General features: G+C 54.1%; 1 protein-coding gene across 2 annotated transcripts in view; it reads left to right on the forward strand.

Annotated features, from left to right (window-relative positions):
- Positions 1–17670, forward strand: part of Mark4 (microtubule affinity regulating kinase 4) — a 33623-nt gene extending 15953 nt beyond the window's left edge. Inside the window, exons 9-18 of one of the 2 annotated variants that reach the window (XM_059280682.1) lie at positions 4499–4618; positions 4999–5098; positions 6722–6831; positions 6928–7087; positions 9072–9289; positions 10941–11044; positions 12953–13231; positions 13371–13450; positions 14611–14655; positions 16365–16556. In XM_059280682.1, coding sequence (XP_059136665.1) covers positions 4499–4618; positions 4999–5098; positions 6722–6831; positions 6928–7087; positions 9072–9289; positions 10941–11044; positions 12953–13231; positions 13371–13450; positions 14611–14655; positions 16365–16429 — 1281 coding nt within the window. In that variant the 3' untranslated portion in view covers positions 16430–16556. Of the gene's footprint in view, positions 1–4498; positions 4619–4998; positions 5099–6721; positions 6832–6927; positions 7088–9071; positions 9290–10940; positions 11045–12952; positions 13232–13370; positions 13451–14610; positions 14656–16364 lie in introns of both variants that reach the window. The other variant, XM_059280673.1, reaches the window with a different exon arrangement.
- Positions 17671–17978: the final 308 nt, after the last annotated feature.

A 17978-nucleotide genomic window follows, 5' to 3' on the forward strand; every position in this document is an offset into this window, starting at 1 on the left:
GGATTTTGCTGTGGATGTGTAGTACTAGAGATGGAATTTAGGGCCAAACAGACTACCACTGAGCCACACCCCCGCCCCTCACTGGGGGATTCTAGGCAGGGGCTCTACCACTGAGCCACACCCCCAGCCCCTCACTGGGGGATTCTAGGCAGGGGCTCTACCACTGAGCCACACCCCAGCCCCTCACTGGGGGATTCTAGGCAGGGGTTCTACCACTGAGCCACACCCCAGCCCCTCACTGGGGGATTCTAGGCAGGGGCTCTACCACTGAGCCACACCCCAGCCCCTCACTGGGGGATTCTAGGCAGGGGTTCTACCACTGAGCCACACCCCAGCCCCTCACTGGGGGATTCTAGGCAGGGGCTCTACCACTGAGTCACACCCCCAGCCCCTCACTGGGGGATTCTAGGCAGGGGCTCTACCACTGAGCCACACCCCAGCTTTCATAGGGCATCTTTTAAAATGATAAAATATATTCTGAAATTAATAAAGGTGATGATTGTGTACTTACCAGACACACTAGAGCTCCTCAGAGTTGTGCATTTACAGATTGTTTTTGTTTTAAACGCTGTGTAAAATGGGACGTGACTGTCATTCTAGCACCGAAGAGACTGAGGCAGGGGGATGTCAAATTCAAGGTCAGCTTGGGCATCTTAGTGACATACTGTCTCAGTAGAAGTCAAAGGGAGCTGAGGTTGCAGCCCGGTGTTCAGGAAGTCCTAGGTTCCACCCTCAACACCACAAAAAAAAAAACAACAAAAGACAGAAAGATTCCATTCACGTTTACTGGACATTTCTACCGTGGATCCAGGCTGAAAACAAAAGGGATGAGCAAACTAGAAAATTTTTATTGCTTGCTGCCCGGCGCTAGGGAGGAGCCCAGAACCCAGATAACCGAGAGTTACTGGAAGTGTGGGGGTGTGTCATCAGCTTGATTTGAAGGTGGGCTTTTTGTTTTGTTGTTTTTCTTTGAAGTTTTTGCTTTGAAACATTGCCAGTGCACAGAAAAGTTGCAAGGAGAGAATAGAGACACCCAGTACGTCTCAGGAGGTTCATGCTGGCGGACATCCAGCCCCACAGCATACGCACGTAGCCATGTCATTATTGATGGCCTGCTGGACAGTTTATTGTAGACACTGTGTCCCTCTGTCCTTAAAGGCTGAGGTAGTTATCTCCTGAGACCAGGGACGTTTTCCTGTGGCTGTTCACACACAGGAAATACAACATTGAAACAGTGCTGGCCTCCACCCTACAGGCCACAGTTAGACATCATTTGTCTGAGGGATATTGAGCCTCGCCCCCAGCCCCTACTGAGGGATGCTAGGCAGGGGCTCTACCACTGAACCACACCCCCAGCCCCTCACTGGGGATTCTAGGCAGGGGCTCTACCACTGAGCCACACCCCCAGCCCCTCACTGGGGGATTCTAGGCAGGGGCTCTACCACTGAGCCACACCCCAGCCCCTCACTGAGGTACTCAGTGATTTGACCTGTGGCTGGATTCAGGTCAGTTTATTTTCAGTGCCCCTCAGTCTGGATGGTCTCGTGTCCCGTGGTGAGTAGTTCCCGGAGGAATTCCTCAGCTGCTCCCTGTGCCAGGGAGGATTGGCCAATGCAGGAGAGCATATAACGAACAGGAAATGCCTTTGACTTTTTGTCTTGGGGAGAAGGCTGAGCCCTTTAACCCTGGGGAGCCCTCCTTTCGTCCAAGACTGTTGAACAGCAGCCTTCATGCTTTCTGAAGCAAAGCTGTGAAGCAATTGAGATGTCCCGGAGCACAGGAAGAAGGGCTCCTGTAGTGGAATAATCTTTGGGAAGTTCGAATGTGAAGCTGAGATCTGTTCAAAGGCTCAGGCTGATCGCTCAGCTGCCCCAGGCCCTTGTCATGCCCTGTTGTACCGGTTCCTGCCAGAGTCTGCAATTCAGTTGTTTTATTTATTTATTTAATATTTGCATATATGTGTGTGCATGGTTAGTTAGTTATTTATGTGTATGTGTGTGTTTGCCCACATTTGTATGGGTGCCCACAGAGGCCAGAAGAGGGCTTTGGACCCCGTAGAACTGGAGTCACCTAAGGAAGGGTGTGAGCTGCCGGATGTGGGTGCTGGGAACCCAGACTTAGGTCCTCTCCAAAGCAGCAATCGCTGTCAGCCCCTGAGCCCATCTCTTCAGCCCGGTATCGTGTGTGTGTGTGTGTGTGTGTGTGTGTGTGTGTGTGTGTGTGTGTGTGCGCGCTGTGGGGGCCTGACGTTGCTTCTGGAGATCTATCTCAGTTCTTCCATATTGCTCGGTGAGGCTGCGTCTCTTAGTCACACCCAGAGCTCTCTGAGGTGGCTACCCTTGCTGGCCCGCTTGCTCTGGTGACCCTTCTCTGTCTTCAAGGCTGGACTTACAGGCGTCTGCCATGCCCTCCTGGTATTTAGGTGGAATTTAGGGATCTGAATCCCTGTCCTGACACATACATGCTTGACAAGCACTTGGCCATTGAGCCGTCCTCACAGCCCTGTCACATTCTTTTTGAATCCCCCGGGCAAGTCCCTGTCTGGGGGGGGTATTAACAGTGTCCTCTTGGGCTGGAGAGGTGGCCCAGAGGCTAAGAGCAAAAGGGATCTCACGCCCTCTTCTGGCTTCTGTGAGCACTGCACACACATGCCCAGATAACCGCATACACACACACACACACACACACACACACACACACACACACACGCACACACAAACACTCATGTTTAACTTTAAAAAATTTATTTTTAAAAAGAGTTATCCCCTTGAACGAAGCATGGTGGCACACACCTTTCAGGGCTGAGGTGGGAGGGCTAGCCTCATCTATAGATCAAGATTCTTCCTCCCAAACCCCAAAATAAATAAACACATGAAGATGGTTCTTGGAACAGTATGGCTGTTATGGAGACAGACACTAGGTGGGGACAGTGGCAGGGTCCCTTCCCATTGTAAACCTGGTCTTTACATGCTGGCCACTCTGTGGCTGAGTGTGGCTTTCCTTGGTAGAGTGCTTGCCTAACTCGGCCTAACTTCAGTCCCCACCATTGCATAAATGGAGTGTGGTGCCCTAGGCCTGTAACCCCAGCACTCCAGAGTCAGAGGCAAGAATTCAGGGTCATCCTTGGCTATACAACAGGTTCGAGGCCAGCCTGGGCTACACGAGATTCTGTCTCCAAAATCTGAAGGGGGAAAAAATTAGACTGTTAAAAGAAACTTCAGGCTGGGCGTAGTAACACATTGAATCCAGCACTTGGGAGACAGCCAGAGCTACACAGTGAAACCCTGTCTCAATTTTTTGTTTTGTTTTGTTTTTCCAGACAGGGTTTCTCTGTGTAGCCCTGGCTGTCCTGGAACTCACTCTGTAGACCAGGCTAGCTTAGAACTCACAGAGATCCACCTGCCTCTGTCTCCCGAGTGCTGGGATTAAAGATGTGCGCCACCACCACCCAGCCAAAAAAGAAACTTTTTTAATTAAAAAAAAAAAAAAATAGGTCGGGCGGTGGTGGCACACACCTTTAATCCCAGCACTCGGGAGGCAGAGGCAGGCGGATCTCTGTGAGTTCGAGGCCAACCTGGGCTACAGAGTGAGTTCCAGGAAAGGCGCAAAGCTACACAGAGAAACCTTGTCTCGAAAAACAAAAACAAAAACAAAAACAAAATAACTAGAAATATTAAGGGTCTGGGGAATGTATCTCAGTAACTGCCTGTGGAGATGCAAACACTCCATCCCCAAGCACCACATAGCCTGGGCATGGCAGCTCACATCTGTCACCCCAGCATTCTCGAGGTGGAAGGAGGGTCAGAAGTGTAGGGTTGTCCTTGATTAAACAGCGAGTTCCAAGTCTTGTTCTGTGAGACCCTGTCTTGCAGTTGGGGAGGACTTTTAAATGGCTGCCTTTAGGGTGCCCCCATTTCACAGATGAGAAAGTGTGAGGTCAGGAGAGTGGAGCTAAGTTTTCCTATGTTTGGGCTGGAACTTAGGTCATCTGTCACTTCTTCCAGAAGGTCTGGACATGGGGGGTGGGAAGCAGACCTGTTTGCAGAGGAGGGGTGGTCGAGTGAGCCCTGTCTGCAGAGGTGAGGTTGGGGAGGGGAGGGGAGACCTGTCTGCAGAAGTGAGGTGAGATGGGGGGGTGAGCCCTGTCTGCAGAAGTGAGGTGAGATGGGGCAGGGGTAGGGGGGTGAGGCCTGTCTACAGAGGTGAGGTGAGATGGGGCAGGGGTTGGGAGTGAGGCCTGTCTGCAGAGGTGAGGTTGGGGAGGGGAGAGGAGGCCTGTCTGCAGAGGTGAGGTGAGATGGGGGTTGAGGCCTGCCTGCAGAGGTGAGGTGAGATGGGGCAGGGGTAGGGGGGTGAGGCCTGTCTACAGAGGTGAGGTGAGATGGGGCAGGGGTAGGGGGGTGAGGCCTGTCTGCAGAGGTGAGGTGAGATGGGGCAGGGGTAGGGGGGTGAGGCCTGTCTCTTCAGAGGCTAGCATGCCCTGTCCTGTCCCCCCCAGGAGCTGCGGGAGCGAGTCCTCAGAGGAAAGTACCGAGTCCCCTTTTACATGTCTACAGACTGCGAGAGCATTCTGCGGAGATTTCTGGTGCTGAACCCCGCAAAACGCTGTACTCTAGAGGTGAGCCCCAGCCCCGCACCCTCTGGGCCCTTTCTGTCTCCTGATCCCTGGGGCTCCCTCCATCTTGCCTGGGGCTGGGGCCCGGCTCTGAGGGGTGATAGACAGCAAGGAGGAGGCTCCTGGGCGGTCCCCGCCACGTCGGTAATTAAGCTAATGAACTCTTAGGATGATTACAGGGTGCTGGAGACCCAGATGATGCGGAGGAGGGGGGTGGCAGGGAAGACTTGGGGGTGGGGGGTGGACCGGCTGGCTAAGTCTCAACAAGCCCTCAGTGTGGGGGTGGGAGGCTCTGCGGGGAGCCCCGCTTGGAAGATGGGGAGCTCTGTGTCCCGTCCCGTCTGTCTCTGGTCCCTTCTGACGCCTGTCTCCGTTGTCCTCAGCAAATCATGAAAGACAAATGGATCAACATCGGCTATGAGGGTGAGGAGCTGAAGCCATACACAGAGCCCGAGGAGGACTTCGGGGACACCAAGAGAATTGGTGAGGGTCACGGAAGCGGGTGCCTCAGTCCCAGGGATGCGGTGCCACAGAGCCAAGGCTGGCAGCCGCCGCTTCTGCTCCTGACCGCCAGTGTCTCGCTACAGCTCACCACCCAGCTAGGGAGAGCAGTTGAGGAATGTCTGTCCCTGCACCACATTCGAGCTGTGTGACCCCAAGCGAGTGCTTGCCCTCTCTAGTCCCTCACCTAGGAAATGGCAGCACTCACACAGGCCAGCTCAGCACTGGACATATCAGGGAAGGGGTTGATCTACATGCACACTTACCCCAGTGCCCGGTGTGTGAATGCTCACGGCGGACACAATGGGGCTTTGGTTATGAAGGTAAGAAAATGAATCACTGAGGCTGGAGAGATGGCTCAGAGGTTAAGAGCACCGGCTGCTCTTCCAGAGGTCCTGAGTTCAATTCCCAGCACCCACATGGCAGCTCACAACCATCTGTAACTCCAGTCCCAGGAGATCTAATGCTCTCTTCTGGCCTCCTAGGGCACCAGGCACCAGGATGCACAGCTATCCATGCAGGCACAGCATCCCTACACATAAAATAAATAAGTAAATAAATAAAATAGAATTAGCCACAGATCAATCCAGCATGGTAGTGTGTGCCTGTAATCCAAACACTTGGGTCATTCTTAACTATGTAATAACCTGAAGGCCAGCCTGGGTGACCTGAGATCCTGGATTTAAAAAAACCAAAAAACAAACAAACAAAAAAACCCAGCAAAAATAAATCTAAGAAACTTCTGTTCCACGGCTGAAGAAATGGACCACCATAGGAGTGTGGCCACATAGTCAGCTTTTATGATTGCAACTAATAGAAATTATCATTATAATACTAATACTTTAAGTTTGGGAGTGTGGCACAGTAGTAGGCCTGTGCCTAGAATCCCCCAGTGAGGGGTTGGGGGTGTGGCTCAGTGGTAAAGCCCCTGCCTAGAATCCCCCAGTGAGGGGCTGTGGGTGTGACTCAGTGGTAGAGCCCCTGCCTAGAATCCCCCAGTGAGGGGCTGGGGGTGTGGCTCAGTGGTAGAGACCCTGCCTAGAATCCCCCAGTGAGGGGCTGGGGGTGTGGCTCAGTGGTGGAACCCCTGCCTAGAATCCCCCAGTGAGGGACTAGGGTGTGGCTCAGTGGTAGAGCCCCTGCCTAGAATCCCCCAGTGAGGGGCTGGGGTGTGGCTCAGTGGTAGAGCCCCTGCCTAGAATCCCCCAGTGAGGGGCTGGGGGTGTGGCTCAGTGGCAGCGCCCCTGTATAGAATCCCCCAGTGAGGGGCTGGGGTGTGGCTCAGTGGTAGAGCCCTTATCATGTGACTGTGGCCTTGAGGGTGGAACTTTTTGATTACTCAAAACTTGGTGGTGTGCATGTGTTGACCTAACCAGTGTGTCTTTGTAGTTTGAACAATGATTGGCCCGACCTGGGTCACACACCTAGTCTGGGTAGGAGCGGGCAGGGGTTAGCAAACTGGTCCCATTAAGGAAGGAATATTCTTCCCAAAAAATTGATATGCCGCTGGCAGAGGGGAGAAGAACAGACACCACTGATCAGTAGAGGGGGTGGAAGGGACAGCCTGGGGAAGGAGACTGACCCTTCTCTCCATCCATCTCCCAGAGGTAATGGTGGGTATGGGCTACACACGGGAAGAAATCAAAGAGGCCTTGACCAGCCAGAAGTACAACGAGGTGACCGCCACCTACCTCCTGCTGGGCAGGAAGACTGAGGTCAGAGGTCGTGGGGCCTCAGGCCTGGGGTGGCGGGACTTGGGGGCCGGCAGCCCGGACAGAGGGCTGAGGTGCCTTTCATGTTTTCTCTTGTAGGAAGGTGGGGACCGGGGTGCCCCAGGGCTGGCCCTGGCACGGGTGCGGGCACCCAGCGACACCACCAACGGGACGAGCTCCAGCAAGGGCAGCAGCCACAACAAAGGACAGCGGAGTTCTTCCTCCACGTACCACCGCCAACGCCGGCATAGTGACTTCTGTGAGTGCTGCCCCCCCCCCTCCCGGAAGTCTAGCCCAGCCTTGACCGGCATCAGAAGCTACCTACAGATGCCAGGGAAATAGATTGTGTGAGGAGTTGGGAACCTTGCTAGGTAATCCAGGCCAGCCTCAAATTCACCATCCTCCTGCCTCAGCCTTCCAGGTGGTGGGATAACCAGCGGGCCATGTCACCTGGTGTCGGGGTGCACCGTGTAGCGTAGGTCAGTTGAAGAAAGAAGGCACTCCAAGATGAAGTTTTAAGACCTGTGTGGCAGCAGGAAAGTCCAGCCTCTCTGATGGACTGAACCCCGAACAGCAGCCCTACAAAGGCGTGTTTATTGAAAGTTACACAAAGTCTTTCCTCCTACCAAGGTCCACAATCTAATCTCCGTGTCTTACTAAAGGAGAGCATCGCATGCCGTGACTTTAGTTCTTCATTATGTATCGTTTGCAATACACAGTAAGAACCTCAGGTGTGCTGAGGCGTTTGTGACCAAAGTCATAGGACGGCTGTAAGGCCCCCTCAGCAAAACAATCGCTGTTTTCCACAGAGATTCTTCAAGGTCAGAGTACTCCCGAAAAGCAGCTGTACGTTCTAATATCTACGCCATACGTGATTCTGCTAATTTCTCACAACTTGGTTTGAGAGGAAAGGAGTGCTGGGTGCCATGTGGGTGCTGGGAATCGAACCTGGGTCCACTGAGCCAACTCTTTAGTGCCAGGCACCTTGGACTGCGTGAGATCCTGCCTCACAAACAACATGGGTCCAGAGGCGGGCTGGGAAAGGGCCGGCATCTAGAAAAACATTCGGACCCCACGCGGATGATAATCTTTCTTGCATCCTCTTAGTTTTTCTGAGTTTGTCTTCATCTCTCCTTAGCTTTTCCTTCTGAGTTCATGGATCTCTCACACTGTTAGTGTGGTCCAAATGGTAGCTGGACTCCTTAGCCTGTTTGTCAGAGAGGGAGCTTTGGTAAGAGTCTGGTCAGGACTGGCGCTCTGTAGCTGGATTACCTGCCTTCTTCTTACTCCAAACTGATAAGGCCTTCCACGGAAGGCTGAAACTTAGTTTCTTTACTGTTGCCGTGAGAAAGTGACCTCGAGAGCGCAGCTGGAGGAAGAGAGGGTTCGTTTAGCTCAGGGTTACAGTCTGTCACGGTGCGGATGTCACAGCTGCAGGAGCTGGCCACATTGTGTCCAGTCAGGAGCCCGGAGCAGCGAATGCAGGCGTGAGTGTGTGTGTGTTTGTGTGTGTGTGTGTGTGTGTGTGTTAGCACTCAGCACACTTTCTCCGCTCTTACACAGCTCAGTCTGCAGCTCTGAAGCCTAGGCACTGGTGCTGGCCACGGGGGGTGGGGCTTCCCGCTGCACTTAACAGAATGAAATGCTCGCGCTCTCTCTCTCTCTCTCTCTCTCTCTCTCTCTCTCTCTCTCTCTCTCACACACACACACACACACACACACACACACACACGCGCACACGCGCACACACACACACACACACATGCCCACAGGCAACCTAATCTAGATTGCCCCTCCCTGGACTCCCCAAAGTTGTTCTAGATTGTAGACACTGACCATCAATCGCTGTTACCAAAACATTTTTTTTTTTTTTTAGAAATAAGGTCTCCCTGCGTAGCCCTGGCTAGCCTGGAGCTCTCTGTGTAGACTAGACTGACCTGAAACTCACTGAGGCAGACTGTGATGCCAAAACACTTCACCATTAGAAAATGTAGCCAACCGGGTGTGGTGGCACTCGAGGCACAGGCGAGAGGATCTCAGAATTCGAGGCCAGCCTGGTCTACAGAGTGAGTTCCAGGACAGCCAGGGCTACACAGAGAAACCCTGTTTGAAAAACACCCCCCCCCAAAAAAAAAGGGGGAAAAAAAACCCCTGCAGCTGTTATGAAGTGTCCTGAGGTTCTGGGGACCCCCAGGATCCTGTCTCTGCTGAGCTCGGCTCTGACTGATCCCGCCCCCCACCAGGTGGCCCGTCCCCTGCCCCACTGCACCCGAAGCGCAGCCCAACCAGCACCGGGGAGACGGAGCTCAAAGAGGAGCGCCTGCCGGGCCGGAAAGCCAGCTGCAGCGCGGCCGGGAGCGGGAGCCGAGGGCTGCCCCCGTCCAGCCCCATGGTCAGCAGTGCCCACAACCCCAACAAGGCAGAGATCCCCGAGCGGCGGAAGGACAGCATGAGCACCCCTGTGAGTGGCCGGGGCAGGTGGGGTGGGATGCAGGTGCCACCCCGACCTCCATTGCTGAGATCCTGCCCTCATCGCACACACCCCTCCACTCTGTGATCCTTGTTTACTTAACGTACGCATATGCACCACACACAAGTGACACACACATGCACGGTGCTCCCTCGCCCTTCCTTCCCTCCTACACACGCGCACGCACGCACGCACGCCCCATGCCACAAAAGTCATCCCCCAAACTGGGCCCAGCGCGCATGCCTATCATCCCAGCACTCAGGAGTCCAGAAGCCGAAGAATTATGGGTTCCAGGCCAGCCTGGCCTAGAGAAATCTGTCTTAGAAAAAGGAAAAAAATATAAATACAAAAAGAATAAGGAGAACGTTGGAATTCTTGTTAACTTTTAAAGAATTAACCTCAGGGTCGAGGGCGTAGCTCAGGGCAGAACACATCCCTGCAGTACCAGAATAGGCCAGAAGGGGGCGTGTGACACCTCCATCCCCACCACACCCACCCGGGAGCTGGAGTGTATTCACAGTTGTGAGCCAGTGCGGGTGGATGCTGGAATCTAACTCAGGTCCTCTGAAGGAGCGGCAAGTGCCCTTCACCACTAAGCCACCTCTCCAACCCCTGCAGTTCCAGCTTTAGGCGAGCTTTGGAAAAGGGTATCGGATGGCAAGTACCTGCTGCTCTGTGGGGGTGAGGGTGGAGAGGGGCGCACCTGAGCTGGTGCTGGCAGCCGCCCGGGAACAAGGTTCTGTAGGAGCGTGTTGGGGAAGCAGGAGGACTGTTCTGAGCAGGTGACAAGTCCCGTGGAAGTCCTGGAGAAGAAAGTGGAAAGAGCTGGAAGCGTAACTCAGCTGGTAGCTGCTTGCCTAGCCCGCAGGCAGGCTGCACAGACCTCTCATCCCACACCTGGCGTGGAGGCAGGAGGATCAGAAGTTCATTCTCAGCCTGGGGTACATGAGCCGCTGCCTCTCACAAAGGAGGCTGGATAGAGTGGCCTAGAGCACGGCCTGGGCTTGCAGAGGACCTGGGTTGGATTCCCAGCACCCACATGGTGGTTCACAACCATCTGTGACTCCAGTTCCAGGGAATCTGACGCCCCCTTCTGGTTTCTTGAGGACATTGCATGCAGGTGGTGCACAGACATCCGTGCAGGCAAAACACTAGTACACATAAAATACAAATAAATCATTTCGGCCAGGTGGTGGTGGCACACATCTTTAATTCCAGCACTCGGAAGGCAGAGGCAGGCGGATCTCTGAATTTGTCCAGGCTAGCCTGGTCTACAGAGTGAGTTCCAAGACAGCTAGGGCTACACAGAGAAACCCTGTCTCAAAAAAAAAAAAAATTATTTAAAACATAAAACTCACGCTGGAAAGATTACTCAGTAGTTAAGAGCACTGACTACTCTTCCAGAGGTCCAGCACCCACATGGTGGCTCACAACCATCTGTGATGAGATCTGGCGCCCTCTTCTGGCCTTCAGGGACACATACAGGCAGAATACTGTACACATAATAAATAAATAAATCTTATATTTTTTTTTAAAAAAATAAATCTTTTAAAAGAAAAGAATGCCGTGACAGAATGCAGAAAGGTGTGAGGAGGCTGGGGGGCATCTTCTCACCTCTTGTCCCTTCCTGTGTCTCCCACAGAACAACCTCCCCCCCAGCATGATGACCCGAAGAAACACCTATGTGTGCACAGAGCGGCCAGGGGCTGAGCGCCCGTCCTTGTTGCCAAATGGCAAAGAAAACAGGTATGTGAGGCCGAGGCCGGGGATGAAAGGGAACCTAGGGAGTGGGTGAGCCACCCCCCACCCCGCACACACACACTGATGATCAGAGCCAACACATGGCAGTGTGGATGTGCCCAGCAGCATCCCCCTGCCCTTTATGGGCAGATCTCACCGCCGAAGGTGTTCCCACTTGGTAAACCAATCCTCAGTGCTGAGGAGGTAGGCTGCCCTGACCGCCACCCACGAGCATGGGAACCAAGTGGAGTTTTTGAATAGGAAGTGAGTGGCCACACATACACACACACACACACACACACACACACACACACACACACACACACACGGCATGGCGCCAAGCACCCAAAGGAAGAGAAGAGAAGATCAGATTTCAGGATCAACCTTGGTTACACGGCTAGTCCAAGGCTAGCCTGTGCCACATGAAATCCTGTTTTGTTTTGTTTTAAATGAGTGCTGGGGAAGTGGATAAGTTGGTTAGCGCTTGCCTGACATGCCCGAAGCCTTGGATTTGGTGCCTAGCTTACACCAGGGGAGGTGCCACATGCCTGTAACCCCAGCTCTGGAAGGGGAAGGCAGGAGGAGGACCAGAAGTTTAAGGCCAACCTGGGCTACGTGAGATCCTGTCTCAATATAAAAAGAAAGAGGGGCAGGAGAGATGGTCAGTGGTTAGAGCACTGGCTGCTTTTGCAGAGGACCCGGGTGTAATGCCTGGTGCCCACTGGTGGCTCACGACCCTCTCTAACTCCAGTTCCAGGACATCCGATGCCCTCTTCTGACCTCTGCAGGCACCAGGTCCACGTGGTGCCCAGGCATACATGCAGGCAAAACAGCCAGGCACATTAAAAAAAAATTAAAAAACAACTTTTTTTGAAGGACAGAGAAGGGGAAAAAAGGGAACATGGATTGGCTCCATCCAGACCAAACATAATTCTCACCTACCAAGCTTTGCTATGAATGCATGTGTGTTATGATTTGGTGGGTGTCCGTGTGAACCTGGGACTGCTCAGCACTGGGTTAAATGGTTAACGGGAGACATTTCACGTTTCTCTTCTCGCAATGGGACTGGCACTAACTGCTCCCAGGTCCCATAATCCTTTATCCAGGATTTAGTCAGTAGATGACATTTAATGACAAGGAGATTATTTGGTAGTTACTAAATTAAAAAAAAAAATACTGATAACGGGGGTTCATCAAGCCGCAGCTCTCTGGCTGACCTGACCGTGTCCAGAAACTGGCTCATTACTGCCAACTGCATTGCATTCTGGGTAGGTCCTAATCCCTCCATTTTGCCGCTGAGAAGAAACAAAGCACAGAGAAGTTAAGTAGCTTGTCTAAAGTTACACAGCCAAGCGGGCGAGTCAAGGAGCCAAGGATCCCAGAATCCTTATTTGTGATCAGCCTAAGATGCCAAGTTCTGACAGGGAACGGGGCTGAGCTGTCGAGAAGGCCGTGGCTTCAGAACGATGGAGGTTCTGATTTCTGAGACAGATGATCTAAGAACAGATTCTCCTGAGCCTGCCCGTGTCCGAGCGGGCCCCTGCTCAGGGTCCGAGGCGTCTGTGCCAGCTGCCAGTCTGCCAGCAGTGCCTTTGAGGGCATGGCCCAGAAATGGTACAAACAGCTGCTGGCCAGCTCCTGGGTGGAGGCAGTCACGTGACTCCTCCTTTCTCCAGCTGCAGGCTGTGTGTGACTGCTGCTGGCCCTAAGGGTTTGGATGCAGAGAGGGGGGGAAGGGGCAGGTGCGTTCTAGGGGAGGCGTGGTAGCCTCTGAGATCGGGCCGAGCCTGAGGGCCCCGAGTCTGGTGTTACCAGTTCTGGAAGCTAAGCAGCGTCGGGTCTGGTTAGAACTGGGTGGGAGAATCTGGAGGGTGACTTTGGGCCCCACCCTGACGTGTCTTTCTCTGCCCACAGCTCTGGTACCTCACGGGCGCCCCCTGCCTCCCCCTCCAGTCACAGCCTGGCTCCCCCATCGGGAGAGCGGAGCCGCCTGGCTCGGGGCTCCACCATCCGCAGCACCTTCCACGGGGGCCAGGTCCGAGACCGGAGGGCAGGGGGCGGGAGTGGCGGGGGTGTGCAGAATGGACCCCCAGCCTCACCCACGCTGGCCCACGAGGCCTCACCCCTGCCCTCCGGGCGGCCTCGCCCCACCACCAACCTCTTCACCAAGCTGACCTCCAAACTGACCCGAAGGTGAGCTGCGGCAGATGTGGGGTGTGGGTGTGGGCGGGGCGGGGGGCGGGGCCTAACCTGTCTTCTCTGCTTCGCCTCCTACACCTGACCTCTCGGTCCTCTGCACCCCCTGTCACCCGCCCACCTCCGTACCCCACAGGGTTACCCTCGATCCCTCTAAACGGCAGAACTCTAACCGCTGTGTCTCGGGCGCCTCTCTGCCCCAGGGATCCAAAATCAGTAAGTCCCGCTCTGCTCTGTCTCCACCTCTGTCGGCATGGTTGACTGAGTGTGTGTGTGACCTTGGGAGGAGCCCTGTGGGTGGGAGCAAGGTGCAGAGTCTGTGTGTGGAGTCTGGAGTGGAGGAAAGCAGAGTATTGGGGGCAGAGGTGTGGGGCAGGTGTCAGCTCGCCTGAGGGACCTAGAGCGAGCTTTTCTCGTCCTCTGCTGCAACATGGGGCTAGTGACCACAGAAACTACTTCCAAGGGGGTCCCGGGGACTCGGAGAGGACCTTGCGGTGAGAAATGCCTTTGAGAGTGTCACTCAGACATCGATTGTCGTTCCCTGTTTCTGTTACTCATGAGTACCTACTGTGTGCCTCGCATGGCTAACAAATGTGAAGTATCCCCCACGCTGACAGAGCCGAACTTCTAATAGAGGTGACACACGTAGGCCGTGAGTTACTGAGAGTACTGACAGGAAAACTTGCAATCTCAGCACTGGGGAGGCTGAGGCAGGAAGACCTCAAGTTCAAGGCCAGCCAGGATATAGAAGAATAACATGTCCGAAAACTGCAAAAAGAAAAAAGCCAACAGGGTGTTTGAGGGAAGGAAAGGCATGGCTCAGCTGTACATCACTAGCCTAGAATCCCCCAGTGAGGGGCTGGGATGTGGCTCAGTGGTAGAGCCCCTGCCTAGAATCCCTCAGTGAGGGGTTGGGGGTGTGGCTCAGTGGTAGAGCCCCTGCCTAGAATCCCTCAGTGAGGGGCTGGGGTGTGGCTCAGTGGCAGAGCCCCTGCCTAGAATCCCCCAGTGAGGGGCTGGGGTATGGCTCAGTGGTAGAGAGCTCACTAAGGAAAGTGTCTGTCGTTTGAATACCTGTGTGTATCTGTGACTGTGTGAGTGTGTTTGCACCTTTCTCTATGTAGGTGTGTCTGCCTGCCTTTTTTTTTTTCATCTTTCAAATCCTTCAGTATTTCTCCTCCAACCTACACTAACCATTTACATGCGGACCCCACTCTGGATGGAAGGGATCAAATCCAGACTACAGCTTTCCCAGCAGCCAGCAAGCGGGAGAGCTGAGCTGCAGCCGGGGGGCTGCCTGGAGTCTGGTGGCAGTGGGTAGGGGGAGGGGTTTGCTTATGTCCAGATTTACATTCTGCCCCTCCCCCCTCCACTAGGGTCGCAGACGAACCTGAGAGAATCGGGGGACCTGAGGTCACAAGGTGAGTGTGGTCCCCACCCTGCCTGCCTGCACACACCCTTTCTAAGGCCCCGTCTCATGCTCTAAAAGCCAACTTGTTGGAATGTTCTGGGGCCCTTCCACCCGTCCCGAGACTCATTTCCACTGCATCTTGCCTCTGCACCTTCCCATAGTCGTCAGTGTTTTGAGCCTTGTCCCTCCTGCAGCCCAAGGTCCCTCCAGTATCGGCACCTTTTATCTGTTTCCCACATCTTTTATCCATTGCCTGCAGGATGTAGGCAAATCCAGCCATGGGACAGCTAAGTGTCCACACAGACCCAGCCTGTAGAACTTTTCAAAGCCTCTCTCAGTCACTCCTACTGGGTTTTGCCATTCTAGGACAAAGGAAGCCACAGCCTCTGTAAAAACAAATAGATACCGCTGTGTCATGATAAAACGTTATATCCATGCTGGCTGTAGTCACACAGGTCTGCCAGTCCCAGCACCTTGAAGGCCGAGGCAGGAGGAATGCAGTTTCAAAGCCTACTGAGACTATAAAGAGCTCAAGGCCAGCCTTGGGCAAATTAATAAGATCCTGACTCAAAATTTGGGGGTAGAGGGCTGAGATGTAGCTTATTGGTAGAGCCCCTACCTGGAATCCCCCAATGAAGGGCTGGGGGTGTGGCTCAGTGATGGGTACTTACCCAACCTGCCAGAGATCCTAGACTCCAGCCCCTACAATGAGAAAAAGAATAAATTTGTACAGGTATATTCCAATAAAACTTTATTTACAAAGCAGGCAACATTACTTTTGCACCACTCTGCTTAGTTTGACACACCACCAGTTCAGAACCCTCCAGGATGTCTCATTGGCTGGGTGTGGGTGACGTGTCTATCTCTAAACCAATGCCTGTGGCCTGAAGAGTTCAGAGCTCTGATTGGTCAGTTTTCATATGCTCATACCTGGCATACACATATTGGCCAGAACATTGACTATCCCAAACCAAAGAAAGATGGGAGGGCCCTGCTAGAAGACACCTGTGATGCCATTCCATGGCTCAGGAGGTTGAGGCCAGCATGGGCTACACAGTGAGATCCTGTCTCAAAAAAATAAAATATAGCCAGGCATGGTGGCACATTCCTTTAATCCCAGCACTTGGGAGGCAGAGGCAGGCAAATCTCTGTGAGTTTGAGGCCAGCCTGGTCTACAGAGTGAGACCCTGTTAATCTGTGGTCTGAGTGAGAATGTTGGTCCATTATGGAAACTGTCACTACCAGAAAAAGGATATTGGTTAGGATGCAGGTGCAGCAGCACTTGGGAGGCCAAAACCACACAAACTCCTCCCCCAAAACGTGGGACACAGCTAGGGTAACTGGGTCACTTGTCATCTGAATCCATTTCTTACAGCCCTGTCCCTTAGAGGCCAGCTGTCTTTTGACCCATGTTGTTGCTGACGTGGGTTACAGGCCCACCTAGTCCTGTGAAGGAAATGATAGGAATTTCATCCTCTTAGCCCACAGATGCGGGGTGTATGTGCACCTAGCTGCAAGAGAGGCTGGGAAATACAATCTTCAGTGTGTGCACCTAGCTGCAAGGGAGGCTGGGAAATGCAATCTTCAGTGTGTGCACCTAGCTGCAAGGGAGGCTGGGAAGTACAATCTTCAGTGGCACTTTTGTGTCCCTGTGCATGTAGGGGTGGGAGTGCATGACCCCTCCTCTGCCCTGTCTGACCCCTCCTGTCCCCTCCTCAGTTGCAATCTACCTTGGGATAAAGCGGAAACCGCCCCCCGGCTGCTCCGATTCCCCTGGAGTGTGAAGCTGACCAGCTCTCGTCCTCCTGAGGCCCTGATGGCTGCCCTGAGACAAGCCACTGCAGCCGCTCGCTGCCGGTGCCGTCAGCCGCAGCCGTTCCTGCTGGCCTGCCTGCACGGGGGTGCGGGCGGGCCCGAGCCCCTGTCCCATTTCGAAGTAGAGGTGTGCCAGCTGCCCCGGCCCGGTCTCAGGGGCGTCCTCTTCCGCCGAGTGGCGGGCACCGCCCTGGCCTTCCGCACCCTCGTCACCCGCATCTCCAATGACCTCGAACTCTGAGCCACCACCACCGCCACCACCGCCACCACAGCCTGGGTCCCTTCCTCTTTCTCTGGGACCTTTCACTTCCCCAAGAGGGGAAGGGGACAGAAGAGGGGGAGCCCCGTATCTTGACCTCAGTTTCCCTGGATTAGATTGGTGGACAGAGACAGTCCTCTTGGCTATCGTGGGGACACATGACATGATAAAATAAGGCTCGGCAGGGGGAGCTGGTACCCTCCTGGGGCCTCTAGTGCCCCCCCCCCACCTTGCTCTGCTGCAGGGAGCCTGAGGAGACTTTGGGGACAGGAGTGAAAAGGGAAACTGAGGAAATTCTCCCATTCAGGGAGACCTGCCAGGCATAATGACTGGAGACAGAACTTGGGGATGCAGGGAGTGGGGGGGTCACAGGCAGAACTTTCCCCTCCCTCCCCTTATGCTTGAACCCCCTTCCTGCCCCAGGCTGGCGCGGGGCACTTTGTACAAATCCCTGTATATACTCCTGTCCCTCTGCAGAGGTCTCTCGGGGAGCTGCCGCTGTCACTCCGGTTTTTAAGTTATTGCCCCCCCCCTTCTGTCAGCTCCTCATCTGCAGCCTGTTACCCAATAAATAATAGGAGAGTCCCTCTGGCCCCCGAACCCCTCCCTGGCCGACCTGGGGTTTTGCTTCCCGGCCCTTGGCCTGCAGGTGAGCCAGGGAGCTGGGGACTTGACCCCAACCTGTGGTTCTGCTTGCTGAGCCTTGGTTGTCTCATCTGCAGAATGGGAACAGTGGGGTTGGAGGGTCAAGGGTGACTGTGGAAGAGGGCAGAGCAGAACTCAGCCTCCTCGGTGAGGCCCCAGCGTTCTGTCAGACCCTCCTCTTGGCCACCTGCTACCCTCTGCCGTATTACACTGGACTCAAAGCCTCTTCCTATTCAGTAATACATGTATTCAATAAACACTCGATGACTGGTGCCCACTCCACGCTAGGCCCAGTTCTGGACACGAGTACAGTGCCCGTCTGTGGGGGAGGGGCTGATGTAACCAGAACCCAGACAGCCCGGGGGAAAGGATTTGCGAAGACACTCCATGGGCTGTAGCTATGGCTCGGTTGGTGCGGTGCTTGCCTGGTGGGGTGCCAGATTCCATCCTTAGTCTGCAAAAATTAGTCCTATTGACAGTGCTGGCACACACCTTTAATCCCAGCACTTGGGAGACACAAGCAAGCGGATCTCTGTGAGTTTGAAGCCAGCCTGGTCTACAGAGTGAGTTCTAGGACAGCCAGGGCTACACAGAAAAACCTTGTCTGAAAAAAA

Source organism: Peromyscus eremicus, chromosome 1 (genome assembly GCF_949786415.1).
Source record: "Peromyscus eremicus chromosome 1, PerEre_H2_v1, whole genome shotgun sequence".
Classification (NCBI taxonomy): Eukaryota; Metazoa; Chordata; class Mammalia; order Rodentia; family Cricetidae; genus Peromyscus; species Peromyscus eremicus.